We start from the raw sequence: 17,642 nt of genomic DNA, 5'->3' as shown, positions 1-17,642 counted from the left end.
AATCAGATCCTAAATGTAATCAAATATTCAATCAACCAAACCAATTCAAATGTAAACATACCATTTCCTGTAGTATCACCCCATCCAGTTACATAACATCGTTGGTTGGCCTGAAATTGTGATGTATTGGTAGAGACACAAACAGGTCTCACATAGTCTGTGTATTCAACTTGTTCCTTTAGTTTGATGATTGCAATATCGTTTACAAGCGTAAGCGGATCGTACTCAGGATAGGCAAATGTTTCTTCTACTTCAATCCTCTGTTCTCCAGGAGATGTAGTTGAAGATAAGAAGACAGTACCCAATTCCAGCCTGTTAAACAATCCACTGTAAAACACATATTCGTACAATTTAATTAACACAAAGCAATTGCTCCAGAGGAATGAATGCGGCCGATGGTGGCGGCATGGAAGGTGAAGTTCAACAGAAAGTCACAGACAATGCACTTTCACTACTGTTATGACCGCCAATACTTCGGGAGATAAGCCAAACCCGGAAATCATGGGAAGGCCCCGGAGGAGAACCTGTGGATATAGCAGACGTGGCTAAAACAGGTTGGTGACATGGCACAGACAAAGTCCACTTTAGGAGTCGGCGCATCCGGCACCACGCCAGCCACACCTGAATGGCAACGAAACGAGATGGAGGCCCACTCCCACATATCTCGTAGGGCAAAACTACAAGGACGAGCACGTCGACACATATCTTAGTGGTTGTCCACCTTTTTAAAACCATGTTTATACAGGGTGACCCTTGGGGCTTGGTTTAGGGCTCTGACATTGTGAACATTTCAAGTTCGGCATGCTTGGCTTTTAACACACAAGCTTCATACTCCAAAGTACAATATATATCCAAGAAATATTGAATTCAAGGGCTGCATTCAACAGCTTAAACACTTAAAATAAAAGAGAGACTCTTATTTTATCAACATGAACTTCACGATCTCTCAAAAGAGAATGAGGATAACGCATGGTTGAGATTGCTTCTGCTTGGCACCAGGGCCGACTTTACCATTTTTATTTTTGAGGGGTGTTCTCTCTTTTGGTGAGTCAATTAGCCGATTTATCCATGTAAGTATTCACGAAGTAGACCAATCCGGTATAAAACATATTCATATAATTTAACACAAAAAAATTACAAGCACGTGTAGCAGTGTTGTTGCTGAAGAAAGCGAAGGGTGAGTGAGAGACATTTTTAGGGTGGCTGCATTGGTAACCTCTAAATAATAAGAGTGGAATATAAGGATGGAAAAGTGGGTTAATAAGGGTGGGTGGAGGGCCATGTAATAGCTTTAGATTGGGTGGAAAACTTCAACTTAAAGCCTAAATCATAGGCATATTATATCATTGACATATGGTGTAGGGAATAGGCATTGCCAATTGATACAAGAATGCAAGTGTGGACAGCAGTAAATAAAAAGTTGATTTGCTGCAAAGCTAACAACTAAAATAAATGAGGATAAAAATAGGAAACAATATTGAGATACTCACAGACAATGTGCAGCAGTCAAAGCATATTGCGGAGCAATTAAAACTGCCCCACATTGATGAGAAGTAAAACGTTGTAGCGATATCATCCAAGGCCATTCTCCTAATGTTGCATCCTGGCCACCAACTACTCTTGCTCTAGCGGGAGAATGTAGTGGCTGTGTGCTACATATCTCTTGATTAAATGCAGCTATAATTGAAACAGCAAACATTACACAATAATATTTATTCGATATTAAATAAGGTAGGACAACATAAACTATGAAATTGTATAAGCAATTAGAAAAGTTGAGTATCATACACTAGCGGAAGTTATTATATGAGGGTTAGATTAATGTATAAAAAATATTCTTAAGAAGGGCCTACACAGCCCAAAAGAATTGGTTGAATGAAGGAGGGATCAAGCCCCAAATGCACAGGGGCAGAATTTGAGCCTAAAAATTGGATTCTGCATAATCAATATCATTATCACCCCTACCATCATTATGATTATTACTGTAATCATTGTTATTAATTATAATTATAAATTATCATTATTGTATCACCATTACTGTATCAACATTTGTCATTTCATTATATTACCTGACGACTGTGTTAGAATCCGACCGCCAAATGTAAAGCATGGTTGTTCAGGGCTTGGTTCATTTAGGTAAGTGCAGTTTGATATTTGGGATCCTGTTTCAGACTCAAGTTCCAGCAACGTCTCACTGTTAAACACTGCCACAAAATCCTCACAAAATGACTGACATGGCAGCAACATTTCTGCATCAACAGATGGACAGTGCGGATACACAATGCTGCACAAGTACAAGGCAGTATTAGTATGACATGACCCATTCAAAACATTTAGAATTTTTTCTGCTTCCTCTGGAGAATTAGCAAAAGAATTTGGAAAGGTGGCAGATTGGTATGGAAGATTCTTACAACAGTCTGATGTGATATTCTGGCACTTGTATGGAACTTCTGCAGAGTTGTAGACTAAAATGTAGAAAATATAAGAAAGGTATTCACATATATGTGTGAGTGTTTTAGTCAGTTGTAGGAGAGAAGGTGCCTGGAGATTACATTATACCATATAGAGATCTATGTGGTCTAATGGCATCTGTATGATACTCGCCTTCAGAGAGAGGTGACAGGTTTTCCACAGAGAATTCATTATGAGTTGACAGGGCAAGAGTTTGAAACCAAATATCATCTCATATCAAAGAATCTACTAATATAAACAGTTTTAAAATGATTTACTAACAAAAATATTCTTTTTAACTGTACAGTTAATTACCACCTTCATAATCTATATTAGTATATTGGGTATCTACAATAAAACATAATTTGATATATATGGTATTTACCTTCATATATTGTAACACTATCCTTTATTATATTCAAGTTTCCAAAAATACCACCATTGATACTTTCTTTTATTATATCCTCAATGTTATTGATTAAGTATTCAGACAGGCTTGTAGTTCTGTTAAATCCAGATGGTGCGCTTGATATATAAACAGTGAACATAGCAATGATTGAACCAGGTCTAAAACACAACAAAATATGGTTACTGTTAACAAATAATGAACAAATCCACTGAATCACACTAACAATCATAGAGAAAATAATTAGGAAGGAGATGGTTTGCTCTTATCGCTTAATTTTAATTCAATAAACAGCATGAAAATGCTTATTCTACAACATTACGCTGAACATCTGTTATCAGTTGCAGTTGTCTTTGTGCAAGCACCGACCATGGGCGCCGATCGGTGGTTACAGGTGGACATGTTCCCCCACTTTGAAAAGTTGGGGGGATCGTATCAATAGTTCCCCCACCTCCACACTTTTAAACAATGTTCTATTGTTAAAACACCACTTTCCAAAGCAAGTGGAAAGAACAACAACAATTAAGAATGACTGTCATGAATTTTTGTCTGTTCACTTGTGCTCTTTTCCAAGTGCGAACAAGTACAAAGGAATGTTTGTGAGTACAAACGCAATTGTTTGTACAATTCGTAACCATCTCAGTAAGCACTCCATCGATTTATGGGTGCAACGATTATCAGAGGCTAAATTTATTGTGAGAGCACGTTTCGTTGACGCAATCTCGCAATGATGCTGGGGCGGATGCAGGGGACGGTGCGATCGCACCCACTTAAATTGTATTACGAAGAAGAATTGTTGTCCCCTTAAATTGTATTAAGAAGAATAATTGTTGTCTTGTATTGTTGATAAGAATTACCGGTAAAATTTAAGGTATGAGAGTGCAATTTTTCAAAATTTAAAAGTGGAGAAAAAAAGAAAATCATATTCAAATTTAAGTCTGAGAGTGTCATTTCCAGCCAACTAGAGGTGCTATAATCATAAATTTTCCTGGTCTGTAAAAGTCCCTCCTGCCGCCCCTCCCCCTCTTCTATCTTCAAATTGCTGGTCCGCCACAGTAATATCGTACGGAAATAATGCTTTAATTGTAGTCTGTGTTGAATGTCTACCTTATTCCATGTTTAAAACATGGTCTTTTTATTGAGTCTTTTTTAACTAGGAAATTTCCTAGGCCAGGCTATACTGCATGGCCTGGGTCTGCTCACCTGTATTTGAGCATGAATACATGCAAAAATAACAGATTACGAAAGTGTCAATCTTCTGTTATCACAATAACTAATTAACTTTGTATGACTGTCGGTATGTCACTGTGTCTGTTTAATCCTAACTGCAAACAATCTCCTCCTTAATTATTTCCTCCATGCTAAGATTAATCCAAATCACAGGGTTCTGATGGAAAACTAACTACTGTAACCGACTAATAGGCCTAAGTGTATTTGTAACAATAATTTATGATTTCAAAAATTGGGTCACAAACATTCCTTTGTTTCAATACAACTTAGTTGATTAAATAAATAGAAATGATTTTCGTTTACAGCCTCTAATGGATTCACTTACTTGAATTGTGTAATATCGTTCCCTGCATAAACAGGTTTCAAATTGCTGTGCAGTAAGGAACAGTCAATCTAAATGGAGTAGTTAACAAAGTTCATAGTGAAACCAATGAAAAAATGTATTATCGTACAAAATTCAATTTAAAGTATATCTATGTTTGTTCCACCTACTAAGGGAACACCTTTGGGACCAAATAAAAGTGTCCCTTTAATAAGGATGTCCCCAGAATAGGGATTGGCCATAGTGTTAAAAGATATACTTTCCCTCTTTTTGCAGCCGAAAATGTGTCCCCTTAATAGGGGTGTCTCAAAGAAGATGTTCACTGTATTTACTTTTTACAATGACTTTCCCATGCTGAAACCCCAACCTAAATTAGAAAATATATATTTGACCTCTTTCAGCAAAAACAAATTCTTTATAAATCCAAAATAAACCATGCATAATTTTTCTTGGTATATCAGATACAGTAGGCCAATAAAAATGGGAAAAGGCAAATCTGTGAAAAAAATCTAATGGGTCATTCACCCCATCCTGGCGCAAATTCCTGACCTCTGCCTAGATGGCTCAAACAAAGAAACACAAATTTGTCCTGTAGGTGCTAAAAAAACTGCGATCGAAAAACGGTGGCGCCCCTCATAATAATAACGATGATAACAATGATGACAATGAGATTGATATTGATGACAATGATGATATTGATATTGATGATGACAATGATGATGATGAAAGAAAATCTCAATACTCTTTAAGTTAAAACAGCAGAAAACCTAGTTATCAGAAAAAACAAAGAAATTTCAAGAAACAATTGGTAAATGTAAATTGATTTTGAAGTGAAATAGTTTACATACCCCAATGCCAATAGCTCCTGCTAAGGATATGTAATCGGTGGAATTCCTGTTATTTAGAGATTCTGGAAAGGATTCATTTAGCAACATGGACCCACGGACGTGTATTGCAGCTGAGGAATTAGCTGGAAACTGGGTCAACTCTTCAAGAGGTGACGTAGTGTCCTGTTCTGTTCTGAAATGCACGGTTGTATATTTCTGTGTTGTGAACTGCTCTGTTGTTACCTTTTCTGTTGAGAGATTTTCTGTTGAGAATTGCTGTGTTGTAAATTGCTCTGTTGGTTGCTCTGTTGTAAGTACTTCATTAGTCTGTAGGGTTGTTTTTTCTACGATAGTAGTAGGTTGAATTTCTTCAAGAGTGTTTGTAGTCCCACTAATTGTTGTTTGACCTTCCATTAGTTCAGAGGTTAATTCATTAACAATTGATGTATCAACAATTGTGGTTTGCTTATCCAATGAATTAGTGATTGTTCCTTGCATAGATGTTAAAGTTCTTGTTGTGGGAGTGGATGTAAGCTGTAATGCAGTCTGACTATTTGCTGTTGTTGTTTCAGTAGTTTCTTTCATTTCACTTGAAACAGTCGTCATTACTGAAGCTGTTGTCATCGTTGAAGCTGTTGTCATTGTTTCTGTCGTCATCAGTTCTGCTTGTGATATTGTAGATACAATCTGAGGTTTGGTTGATACTTTTAATGGAGTGCTGACAAATGTTGATAGAAACTCTGTTTTAGATGAATGGGTAGAATCAGATTCTGAAATGGTTGTCGTTAGTGTAGACAACACACCTTTCAGTTTCGTAGACCTGAAAACAGATGACGTTGTTGGTATGGCTGCCTTAGATGTAATTGTGTTTGCCATTGTAACAGGTTGAATACCTACATGTACTTTAAATTAAAAAAGCAGTGTCAATAATGAAAATACTATCAAGTATATAAGTACTAAAGATATGATACTTGAATAATTATAATGGAAGAAAATGTTATAGGATCTTCAAGCAATGCTCAAGTTCTCCTAATGGTTGCGCGTCACGCTTGACCTCAAGATAGCATTATACTCGCGTATACAGCAACCCTTGTATAAGACAACCCCCGAGTTTTAGATGTTCGGATGTCGGCCGTATACGACCCCCTGCTGCATTGTAGGAATTCCTAATTTTTCTGCTTTTTATGGTCTTGATACTGCATCTAGCTGCCTATAAACGGAGACGAACAATAATAAATCTAAAATATGTATGTACATATAAGGCGACCCCCTTTTTTTCAATCGTAATTTGCTATTTTAAGTCTCATCTTGTATCTGTATATACATGTTCGATTCGGAGGACATGGCGTTAAACTTTAGGGAGGACCTGTAGGCCTAGATAGTACCGCCTAGAAAATTGTGAGCAACCAGCCGTGCACGAGCATAACCAAAAAATATTCGGCACAGGCTAGTTTAACTTTATATTTAGGCAAGCCTGTAACATTGACCTACTTCACTGTACCCTCAAGGTTACGATCTCTATTTTGGAGACAGTTATAATATCGAAGCATCTTTAGCATAGTCCCGATCTTATTGAGCTTATGATCACTAAATACGTAACACACGCAGGAGGCTAAATTGTTGTGTTAGTTCTCCCTACTAAAATCAAAACTATCATCAGATTTTGGTAAAAATATCATTTATGGTTTAAGGACGAAGTAAGAAAAGAAAATGATATATCCCCACTGACTCGTTGCTTTGCACATTGCATTATTACCCAGATTGTTCACTGGATCATGACCCTATTTTCTCTCCAGCTGTTCCTGCAAATAACCGTATATTATACATGATGGACTGCAGTCAGAACAACAGTATGTTGCTGGTTCCTAATAATATTATTTTTAAAATTTTTTTTACACAACTAATAATTACCACTTCTACTGTATAGTATTATATTAACTAGAAATTGAAAAATTGCAAATGAAGTTCTGCGAAGTACAACTGCATATAAATGTTCTTCGAACAAAATTATTTATGCGAGTCCAGTGAAAATAATGAATAGTAAAAATATAACAAATAATATGAGACACGACCCATTGTCTATATTAGAACACTTCTCATTGGGTAACAAAGTAATTTTTCATTTTTGTCAAAAAGTGTCTATAGTGGTGAATTATGGTTTAGGTTTTTTTTTAATAAAGTTTCAAAAATTTCTATGTATGTGGAAAATGTAGTTGATTACCAAAGGTTACAATTTTTATTTTGAAGACTGCATAGGAAGTGTACATTTTTTATGGGGCAAGTTTCCAAGGGCGGGTTTTCTAGGAGCGAGTTGACTGCCAAAGAGTGTTGCCAAAGTACGAGCCAGCGTGTTATTTGATCACAAGTGCGAGACATCGCAAGTGTGAGCCAGAGAGCCATGACATCACGACAATAGATACGAGACGTTACTCGAGTTGTGCGAGGTATCGGCTGAGATTTGTGGAGTACAATTCAAAAAACAAATATAGGTCTAATAATGAATTATTGTGATGTTAAATAGACAATGTTAGCTTTCAAGGAGCGACCTTGTTTTTCATCGGGACCTTCGTCCCTTCAAGGCTAGGCCTATACCATCCTAGCTAGTCTAAGCCTAAAGTAGGATAAGGCTAGGGCGACATGCGGACGTTGATACCTGTTGGTTATTCTACAAACGTCGCCTAAAGTAATTGATTTTACCGGCAGAACGAAAGAAGGAAACTCTGCTTTTCAGTCGTCTTAGGCCCTTGTTTTTGACAAACAATGACCTTTCAGAGGTCAAATTGCTGTCAAGAATATGAATTGGCTGCTTCGCAGCAATTATTTAACACAACAGCAAACATACACACGACCATGATTACAAAATTATATCATCTAACTTTATAGGAGACTGAACCATGATGGGAGGCTTTTTTTTTCGGGAAGGGGAGGGGAGAAGGGTGTTCAAATCTTTATCCACATCAACACTTAGTGTATGCATCTTTGTATATATAACAGACTCCATCTTGTAGGTATTAGTTTTGATGAATTGTTTCTGTTTCTTCATAAGTTAAGTGTACATATATAAGTTTTTGGACAATTTCTGGAATTCCGCCACTCTTTAAAAAAATCCTGGCAAGAGGGCTGCTTTCTGTAAATTACTTTCTTTACCCATTTCAGTATTTATAAAAACCATACAGCATTTTCAATCGAAATGATTTAAATATTTTAATTTATTTAGATCTATTTTTATAGTATTAATAATTGTTAAAAAGTATTTTAATTAATGTGCAATTTTTTTGCAATACAGAAATTTTTTGCCTCATGCTACCATTTTTGTATTTATGCATTCATCTTTCATACCGTAATAAATAAATAAGTAATAAAATAGCCAAGTTACCTTCATTAACCATCACTGATTGGTCTTTGACATTCAGATCTGACTTTATTGTAGAATTTGTGTCATAAACAGCATCACTAATCACATGACTTATATCTTTCTGTATTTTGCTACTGAGTTCTTCTGACCCAGCATCTTTATCGAGATGAGGTGGAATGTCATTGAAATTAAGATTAAATCCAACAATGGTGCTTCCATTCCTGGAATACGGAAGTAATAAAGATAAATTAAGATAACATAGTTGGATTGGATTTATTCGGTGTAAACACCAAGGATAACCCACGAAAGTCTAGAAGAAGACTTATTTCCAGTGGGGTCCTTCTGGTGGTGATTGGACAGTACACCGGGAGACAATCCCCTACTCTTTTCCGAAGAGTGTACTGTGTTCTTTAACGTGCACATGGGTCATAAATGCACACGGGACCAACGGCTTAAACGTCTCATCCGAAAGACGGTGCGCTATTGTAACTTGTATTTCAGCTCTCTAGCTGAAACACAAGGAGAGGCAGCGATGGGAATTGAACCGAGGACCTAGAGATCTCCACGGTTCAGCGCACACACAGTGTTTTACCATAGAACACAGACCCTGCTGAGGTCTGTGCATTTTCAGTTCATCTAACTTGTGTAATGTTGAGGGTGTAAATTTTTCATGCAATTGTGAAAAATAATTTGATGTTACTGAGACTCAATAAAGACAACATTATATACAAATATGAGATATAAAAATGAAGCATAAACCACAAATTTTACAAAAGTGTTTTAAATATTTTAACATTTGATGAATTTTCAACACATTCATCCAGTGTGTTCCAAAGAATAGTACCAGAGTAAGATAAACTTTTCTTTTTATATCCAGTGTGTTCCAAAGAATAGTACCACAGTAAGATAAACTTTTCTTTTTATATCCAGTGTGTTCCAAAGAATAGTACCACAGTAAGATAAACTTTTCTTTTTATATTCAGTGTGAGGGCAAACCTTTAAGACATCTTTTATTCTGGTTAAATAATTTTGTTCCTTAAATGTAAAGCATTCAGTCAATTAAGATGGGGCCATGTTATAAAAAATTGTATGCATGGTAATTGCTTTTAAATTTTCCCAATTCAAGGTCTGCAAGGCCTGAGCACTTGAATCATCTTTTCTTTTTCTCAGAATAATTTTTGCCGCTCTATTTTGTACAGTACGCTTGTAATTTGTTTTTTTCAATTTGAGTAGATCTACCCCATACTAGATTCAGTATTCAAAGTGAGAAGCAATAATGGTTTTGTACATAAGAGATTATTGATCATTTGATAGAAAATTAGGTCTTTTTCAAATACTGTAAAACCAAGAAATTTCGCAATCATAAAACTTTCGCAAATGGTTCAGATTCACGAAGGTTTCATGCCGCGAATAATTTTCAGGTCACATTTTCTATGTTTGAAGTACTGTTAAGTATTGGAGAGTGCAAAAGATACTGTAACACTACAGTTCAATGGTTCGATCAGTGACACAATGCTGAATATAAAAGGGTTTATTCATACTCTACTGTACGTGGCCGCAAGATGCAGCTTGTCCACGCCAATATTCCACCGAGACTCATCTCCACTAGTCTAGTATTACAGGGCGGCTTACAAGACTATCTTCGCGGGAACATCCCATAATCATCATGAATGTACCAAAGTTGAAAGGTTACAGTACTATCTGAATGTCGAATCAGTTTCAGAAATGATATTTTTCTCAATTTAAATCACTGAATTACACCAGAAATTAATTTTAACTTTTTAAAAATGATAATGAACAATAAAAAGCAAGAATTGTCGGTATTTCAAGGCCTAAACTCACCGATGTCGATGCAATGTAGACTGGGGCATAGGCCTAAATGATAAATCCCCACAAATTGCAACATGTTAGTGAAGAGTTAACAACTTCAGTATTTAAAAAATTGTATCTTTTGAAACTATTTTGGTGGATTTTATTAAATATATATAAATTATGTATTTCAATTATTGAATCGATAATTATTCTGACCTTAAAGTCCGATGTTGAACTCGAAAAATTTGTAAATTCTAGGTCTCTTTGAACCTACTCTGTAAGTATACTGATCAGGGAGGTTCTGGTCATCACTGCATTTGATTGCACATGTACAACCACTACGGGGGATACTAAGAAGAAACTAATTTACATACCACATATTTACTCCAGCAAAAGAAAAACACCTATATTGCCTTCCTGGACTTTCGAAAAGCTAATGACATCAGTGAGATATGTACACTATGTAAATCCGATACTGAGGATATTATTCATTTTTTATTTACATGTAGGAATAATAAAATTAATGATATACGTATAGATGAATTTAATAGGTTAGAAAACATGTTGTGTAAAATGATTGATGGACAGTTTGTTTGGAATTGGTTTATCTCTGGGGATTTCCAAACAAAAACCTGTCTCATGCTTGGCAACAATGAAATGTATAAATATTACAGAAATAATAAGGAAAGGTACTATATTTGATAAAATGTGTAAGTCTTATCTAAAAAGAGCCTGGAAAACTAGAAGTAGAATTATGAACCAGAAATAATTAAGCAACTCAAAAATTTTTTTACCTCTGTGTTAAGTAGTAGGAAACAAAACAAATTTTAAACATTGTTGGACAGAAAATTTTAACGTTTTTAATTTGTCAACTGATTAATTTTAACTCTTTATCAATTTTAAACAAGTCGTTTTATATCGCTGAGATTTGCTTTATTAAGTACCTTTTTAATCTATTTATACTTTAATATGATCTAAATTTTAGAGTTATTGTTTGTCATTTTACTCACTGTGTTTTAATTCTGTACTGCATTTGAATTTATTTGTTAACGTTTGTTATTTTATTTTTGATTATATACTGTATGTTATACTCTTATGAACGCACCGTTATCGTGTGCCACTGTTTTAAAAGTGAAGTTTCAAATAAATATTATTATTATTATTATTATAAAGCTTTTGATAGTGTTTGGAGGGATGGTTTAACGAAAGCAATTTGGAGATCAGGTATTATTTATCGAGTTCACTAAATTATATGAAAATGTTAAGGGAAAGGTTTATTTTGGATCAATTGACACAGACTTTTTTGATATTGATCAAGGGGTGAAACTGGAATGTGTGTTATCCCCTGTACTTTTTAGTATATTTATTAATGAATTTACGAAAATACAAAGTCAAATGATCTTGGCACCTGAATCAATGATATATGGGTTGGTAGCCTATTTTGGGCTGACAATGTTGTGCTTTTAGCTAACACTGAAAACGAGATGGAAAAAATGCTAGACATTGCAGGTAAATTTGCATAAGAATGGAATTTTAACTTTGACAAGTCAAATATTTTGGTTATGGGAAAACGTGTTAATAAAGAAAAGAAATGGAAATTAGGGGAGGGTTATATCACAGAAGCAGAATCTTACAAATATCTGGGTGTAATTATATCACGGAAATTAAATGACCATATGCAATTTAATAATGTCATCCAAAAAGGTCAAAGATTAATTGCATATATAAAATCAATTATTAGTAACTTTGACAATTTTAACAGTTTACTATGGAGATATTCTGTGGCCTTCCATAAATTATGGCTGTTCTGTATGGTGTACTTTAAGCAATCTTGATCAAAATTGGAACGCTTATAACTTCAAAGGGCGCGTTATATACTTAAAGCACCTAGTGCCGCATTGTATGGGGAATTCGGATGGTCTCCCATCAATGAACTACATAAAATTGCCCGTGTGAAATACTTCAGCAGGATAATTGAAATGAGCACACATTGTTGGCCCAAATTTCTACTTCTTGCTATGTTGCCAACTCAATTCTGATTTTAAAGATTTAAGATATAAATTTCTATATTGTATAAATGATATTTTTTATTTTTTATTTTTTTTTATTTTAAGAAGCGAGATATTTTCAATGCACTACTTAATAACGAGGAATGTTGTTATTCTCAAACGCTTATTTTAAGAAAATTGGTTGACATTTGGATTAATCAATTGAGAGATGATGTTCAAAATAAATCATCCCTCTCAGTTTATGCATCCTTAACACCCCATCCTGTATTACAACATTACCTTATTGATAAAACAGACTTTGAGGGGGTTGCATTGAAATTTAAACTTAGATCAAATACGCTACCATTAAATATTGTATTCTGTTTGAAGTATTATTTTTTATGGACGCACCTTTATCATGTGAAATGTGCCACTGTTTTAAAAGTGTAGTTTCCCAATAAATTATTATTATTATTATTATTATTATACCACGACATAACCACGATGTTTGAATCAATATTACAGGAAAATAATTTGTTAATAAAACACACATTTTGATAAACATTGTTCATGGTAGGATGGTAGGATGCTTGAATATAAAGATATATATATATATATACATATATATATATATATATGGCCTTTCCCGTAAAGCAGACGATGAGTTCAGGTCCAAAAACACAGAAAAACAATAATAAACAAATATCAGTTATAAAAGAAAATTTTGAATCTCTGCTGATGACGAAGACTGCGTAGTCTTTCACATTCAGCAACATACACATTAGATGAGTATTGGCTACCATTTGTCAATTCAGAACGCAACAAAGCTCAGTTGATTGCCATGGTCTCCCATGTGGCAGAAGGAATATTGAAAGCAGTTAGGTCACGCTTAATGGCATCTTCGGACGTGCATGAGGTCGAGGTGAATTCACTAGTTCACCGTAAAGGATGTTTCTTGGTAGGCGACTTTCGTTGTATCGAACTACATGACCAATTCATACAAAACCAATCAATCAATCAATTAATCAATACCATACAAAATTTAGGAATATCATATGAATGAGTACTCCATGTGTCTTTCCTGTCTTTGTCATAATTAACTGTGCCTGGGATGGCCAGCTAAGTCCTAGAGCAGTTGAGGTAGGCATGCTTATGATGCCTAGCTTGGCCTAGCTACTGTAGCCTAGACAGTGGCTGTAGGCCCCTGTAGGCCTATCTAGCCTAGGCCTAGGACTCACGATAAAATATTTTTAGCTATTGTATGGTATTCCTCTAATGAATAAAATTTTGGGCTTTTGCAATTCGTGAAAGTTAAATGTCGCTAAAACAGCCAAAATTATCAATTCGTTTCTGGTTTTACAGTAGTTGTTTTCCATTTGAATGAACAATCACAAATTATGGTCCCTTCATTTACGACCAGCCCTCTACTTGTGAGATGGTGGGTATGAAGCTATGAATCCGCCACTGGGACCCAACGGTGCATTATTTGAATTAGTCCTATTATGACAAACATGCTATAAGCATATACACTTTATCCCATAGAAAAAATTAACTGTTTACCTGAAATCAACAACTGTTGTGCCGATATATGCTAAACTATAATTACTTGCCAAAATAATTTCATCCATCTGAAATATGAAATAAAATAACATAACGTAACAGTATATTCCTTGGTCTAACTTTGCAGGTATTCATAAGACGGCACTATATTCCACATGCATAACTTCAGTACATGGAGGAAGGTGTACTGAAAAAACATGCTTTAAGAACTACAATGCTGTTTGTTGCTCTTTGTTTTTGTTTTCTTTTTGCATGCATGTTTTTGTTTAGCACTTGCCTCCTTCTTTTGAATATTCTGTTTTTTTTTAATTAACTTTAAATCTAAATTCATATTTTCTGTATTTTGTTGTCAATTAGTAGAGAATTTCTTGTTGAACAAAAACTGAATCTTACTCATCCATGTGAGCCAGATGCTCTAACCAATATGCATGGCTTTTGGTGCAGACTGTTTAAACGACTCAGCCATTGGACTACTCGAATTGAATCATTTGATCATATTGTAATAACAAGGACTTTTAACTGTTACCAGGATAGGAAGCTAGCTGGTTTAAGAAGTCTAACTTGAATTAGCCTCATGTGTGGTAATGTTATGCTAATGAGCCAGATAAGCACAATCTGCAAATGCTCAGAAGAACAAAACTTTCCTTAGCCACACTGTGTATCGGCTAGGCATACAGCAGCTAGGCCTAGCTTATCTTATTTTTGTTTTTTACGCACCACTGGCTGTTTGTCATCACTTCAAGACGTCTACCGATTTGTGGAAAAGGCATATTTAAATCAAAATATTGGCATTTGTGCGCAATACATTTTAATTTTATATAGGCAAGTAGTAAGTATATGAATAATTTTAATGCACTAGTTAGTTGATAACTTCATTCTAATTATTTTGTTTTGGGTCTTTTTTTCTGCATTTTTATTAGCGGTTTGACATGGCCTAGGCTAGCCTATGTGATGTTCATTGTAATACTACAAAACAAAATCACATCAATTTAAAATCAAATTTGTGAACATACTTGCCTTATATATTAACTTGCAGGTGATTTTATTGGTAGATTATTTTGTTTTTAAGTGTGTAAGTATGATTGATTTGCATGCCAAGTGAAATTAGTAGCCTTATTTTGCTATGTTTTACATAGCTGTACGCCTAGCCCGATACGCAGTGTGGCCATGGTGTGGTTAAGGAAAGTTTTGGTTTTCTGAGCATGTGCAGATTGTGCTTATTTGCCTCATTAGCATAACAAAACCCCACATAAAGCTAATTCAGACGGCTTAAACCAGCCAGATTCCTATCCTGGTAACAGTTAGAAGTCTTTGGTAATAATAACCAATATGGTGTGGCGACTGTTTAAACAACTCAGCCATTGGACTACTCGAATTGAATCATTTTATCATATTGTAATAAAATCATCTGGAACTATGAATGTACTAGCTTTATATATAGGTCTATTGTATGCCGGGAAATGTTTTGAAACTGGAAAAATAAAACCATCTGGAACTATGAATGTACTAGCTTTTATAGGTCTACTGTATGCTAGAAAATGTTTTGAAACTGGAAAAATAGGAACTTATCTGGAACTATGAATGTACTAGCTTTGAGGTCTACTGTATGCTGGAAAATGTTTTGGAACTGGAAAAATAGGAACTGTTTCATAGTTTTTCTCCTGGTTGGCTGCTTATATTGGTTTATGTCACAAATTTATATTTAAACTTATTTAATTCATTATGGTGAGTGACAGCTGTAGGATACATTTTCTAGGGGTCTTAGCTGTCCGACAGTGGGGGAAAGGGTTGCTAAGCGTGATATAAATAACTTTGGTGCACAGTGCTATCGGAGGAGTACTATGCCCAAGCCAGGGGGAGGGTTTTTGAGGGGGGAACCTCTGGATGGCCAGAAATGGCACTCTTGGAGTCTGATAGTGTCGTTTCCAGCCATTTGTTGGTTTGGTGTACTGTAGGCCTAATTTTGTTTTTTCAGTCTCACTGCTTGACAAGTTCTGGCCAGTGAGGGGGCGGGGGCCGCTTGACCTGCCCAATGGGGAACTTAAGCTCCCCCCCCCCCCCTTCCCCCCCCCCCCCCCCCCCCGATTATGGTACTGTATTTCTAAAAAGCAAAAACCTTACCACTTTTATAAATTTCATTTCAAGTTCCTGATACTCTTGGCTATTAGGATCATCATATTGTGTTAAAAATTGTTGTTCTAAGGTTAGCTGTGCATCGACTAGAATGATATCCGTCAGCGGTGGGACTGAAAGATTAAATGGAATATTAGGACTGTAATAGTAACCTTCAAATCCAAAATAAAAGTAATTACATTTGATATACTGATTCAAAAGGAATTTTATACAGATGATTAAACTCATGATGGATAGTTATTGATACTGTAGGTAATAATAATAATAATAATAATAATAATAATAATCAATATCTTTATTTTAACACGGAAAAGTTTACTGTATTTGTAGGAAAGAACCAAATACTGTACTTAACATATAAAAGGGGGAGGTAAGATAAGATATGACAATTATTATTATTCAAAAAACATGGAATGTCGATCTTTTGCACACTGCACCCTCCGGAAGCCTCCTGCTACTCCACTGCTTATACCTGACAACCAGGACACATTAAGACATATTGTAGGTAAGTACATTGGTTACAAATGTTCAGGTTTCGAAACTCACACAGCAGATATACAGAAAGATTCCAGGTCATGCAATTATCAAAGTTACAAAATGTTACAAACCAGCCGTTTGTAGGAAAAGTTCAAAATTAGTTTTGGTATTCTTCATGAATTCATCTTTAAAATATTGTTAATTTGAAAACTGGTTGAGTATTAGCAAAATTATGAATATTTATTTCATTGAATATCAGCCATATAAAAGGTTTGAGAAAAGGTAAGGTTTAATATTACTGCAAGATTTTATTTTAAAAACAATTATAATATACTTTTCAATTAGATTTTAGTGATTGATATTTTACAGAAATATGTCCTTTTATATTAAAATGCAATCCTGAAAATGTTCAAAATTCTGTTTCCCAACATTTTGGGTCTTGTGCAAATTAAAGAATAAAAGTATTTACTGAATATATTGAAATTACCTTTAGTTCCAATGATTTTGCCTTCTTTGCTTACTAAAAAAAACAATGAATAAGATAACATGAAGGAAAATTTAATGATTAAAATACCATCAAAGAGTATACAACTGAAAGAGGTCTGATTCTCGGGATTCGTTGAAACACAATCCTATCTAGAAAAGTACTGTACTACTACGACTTAGAGACTGTCGAATGTGTGCTGCTAGTGAAGAATGCCTGCTCGAAATTTTGGATGCTATTCAAATCAGATTTGAATTATAATGGGGCGCCCACACCCATCTAATGGTAGTACTTTGTATTTCATTTCATTGCCTGCATACAAAATCAGGACAATCAGACCTCTTGCAATTTTATGACCTTTGATAGCATACTGGTATACAGTATAATGCCGGAACAGTATATTAGTGCTTTATTACACAAATATTTTGGTCACACCTGCAACACTTTTGAACGTCACAGAGATTGTGGGTTCGATTCCATCCAGAGACCTCTTTTTCTTCATACAACTACTATGAACTTTTAACGTTTGATAAAATTTAAAATTACATGTTCCTATATACTTGAGCACTATATTATTTCTACCTACTGCATCTATCC

At 35.0% G+C, this 17,642-nt stretch overlaps 1 protein-coding gene across 1 annotated transcript in view; it reads right to left on the bottom strand.

Moving 5' to 3' along the window:
- LOC117124850 overlaps nt 1-17,642 on the bottom strand; it is a 44,280-nt gene that overhangs the window by 20,807 nt on the left and 5,831 nt on the right. Inside the window, exons 3-12 of the mRNA XM_033271187.1 lie at nt 17,049-17,081; nt 16,073-16,197; nt 13,952-14,019; nt 8,613-8,812; nt 5,258-6,138; nt 4,413-4,480; nt 2,837-3,018; nt 2,070-2,465; nt 1,491-1,677; nt 62-327 (exon numbers count right to left, since the gene is read on the bottom strand). Coding sequence (XP_033127078.1) covers nt 62-327; nt 1,491-1,677; nt 2,070-2,465; nt 2,837-3,018; nt 4,413-4,480; nt 5,258-6,138; nt 8,613-8,812; nt 13,952-14,019; nt 16,073-16,197; nt 17,049-17,081 — 2,406 coding nt within the window. The remainder of the gene's footprint in view (nt 1-61; nt 328-1,490; nt 1,678-2,069; nt 2,466-2,836; nt 3,019-4,412; nt 4,481-5,257; nt 6,139-8,612; nt 8,813-13,951; nt 14,020-16,072; nt 16,198-17,048; nt 17,082-17,642) is intronic.

The sequence above is a fragment of the Anneissia japonica genome, unplaced genomic scaffold (genome assembly GCF_011630105.1).
Source record: "Anneissia japonica isolate Jap-2015-1 unplaced genomic scaffold, ASM1163010v1 scaffold652_len952628_cov199, whole genome shotgun sequence".
NCBI classification, from domain to species: domain Eukaryota; kingdom Metazoa; phylum Echinodermata; class Crinoidea; order Comatulida; family Comatulidae; genus Anneissia; species Anneissia japonica.
Note: the sequence above shows the minus strand (reverse complement) of the source record. Positions and strands in the feature narration are given on the sequence as shown.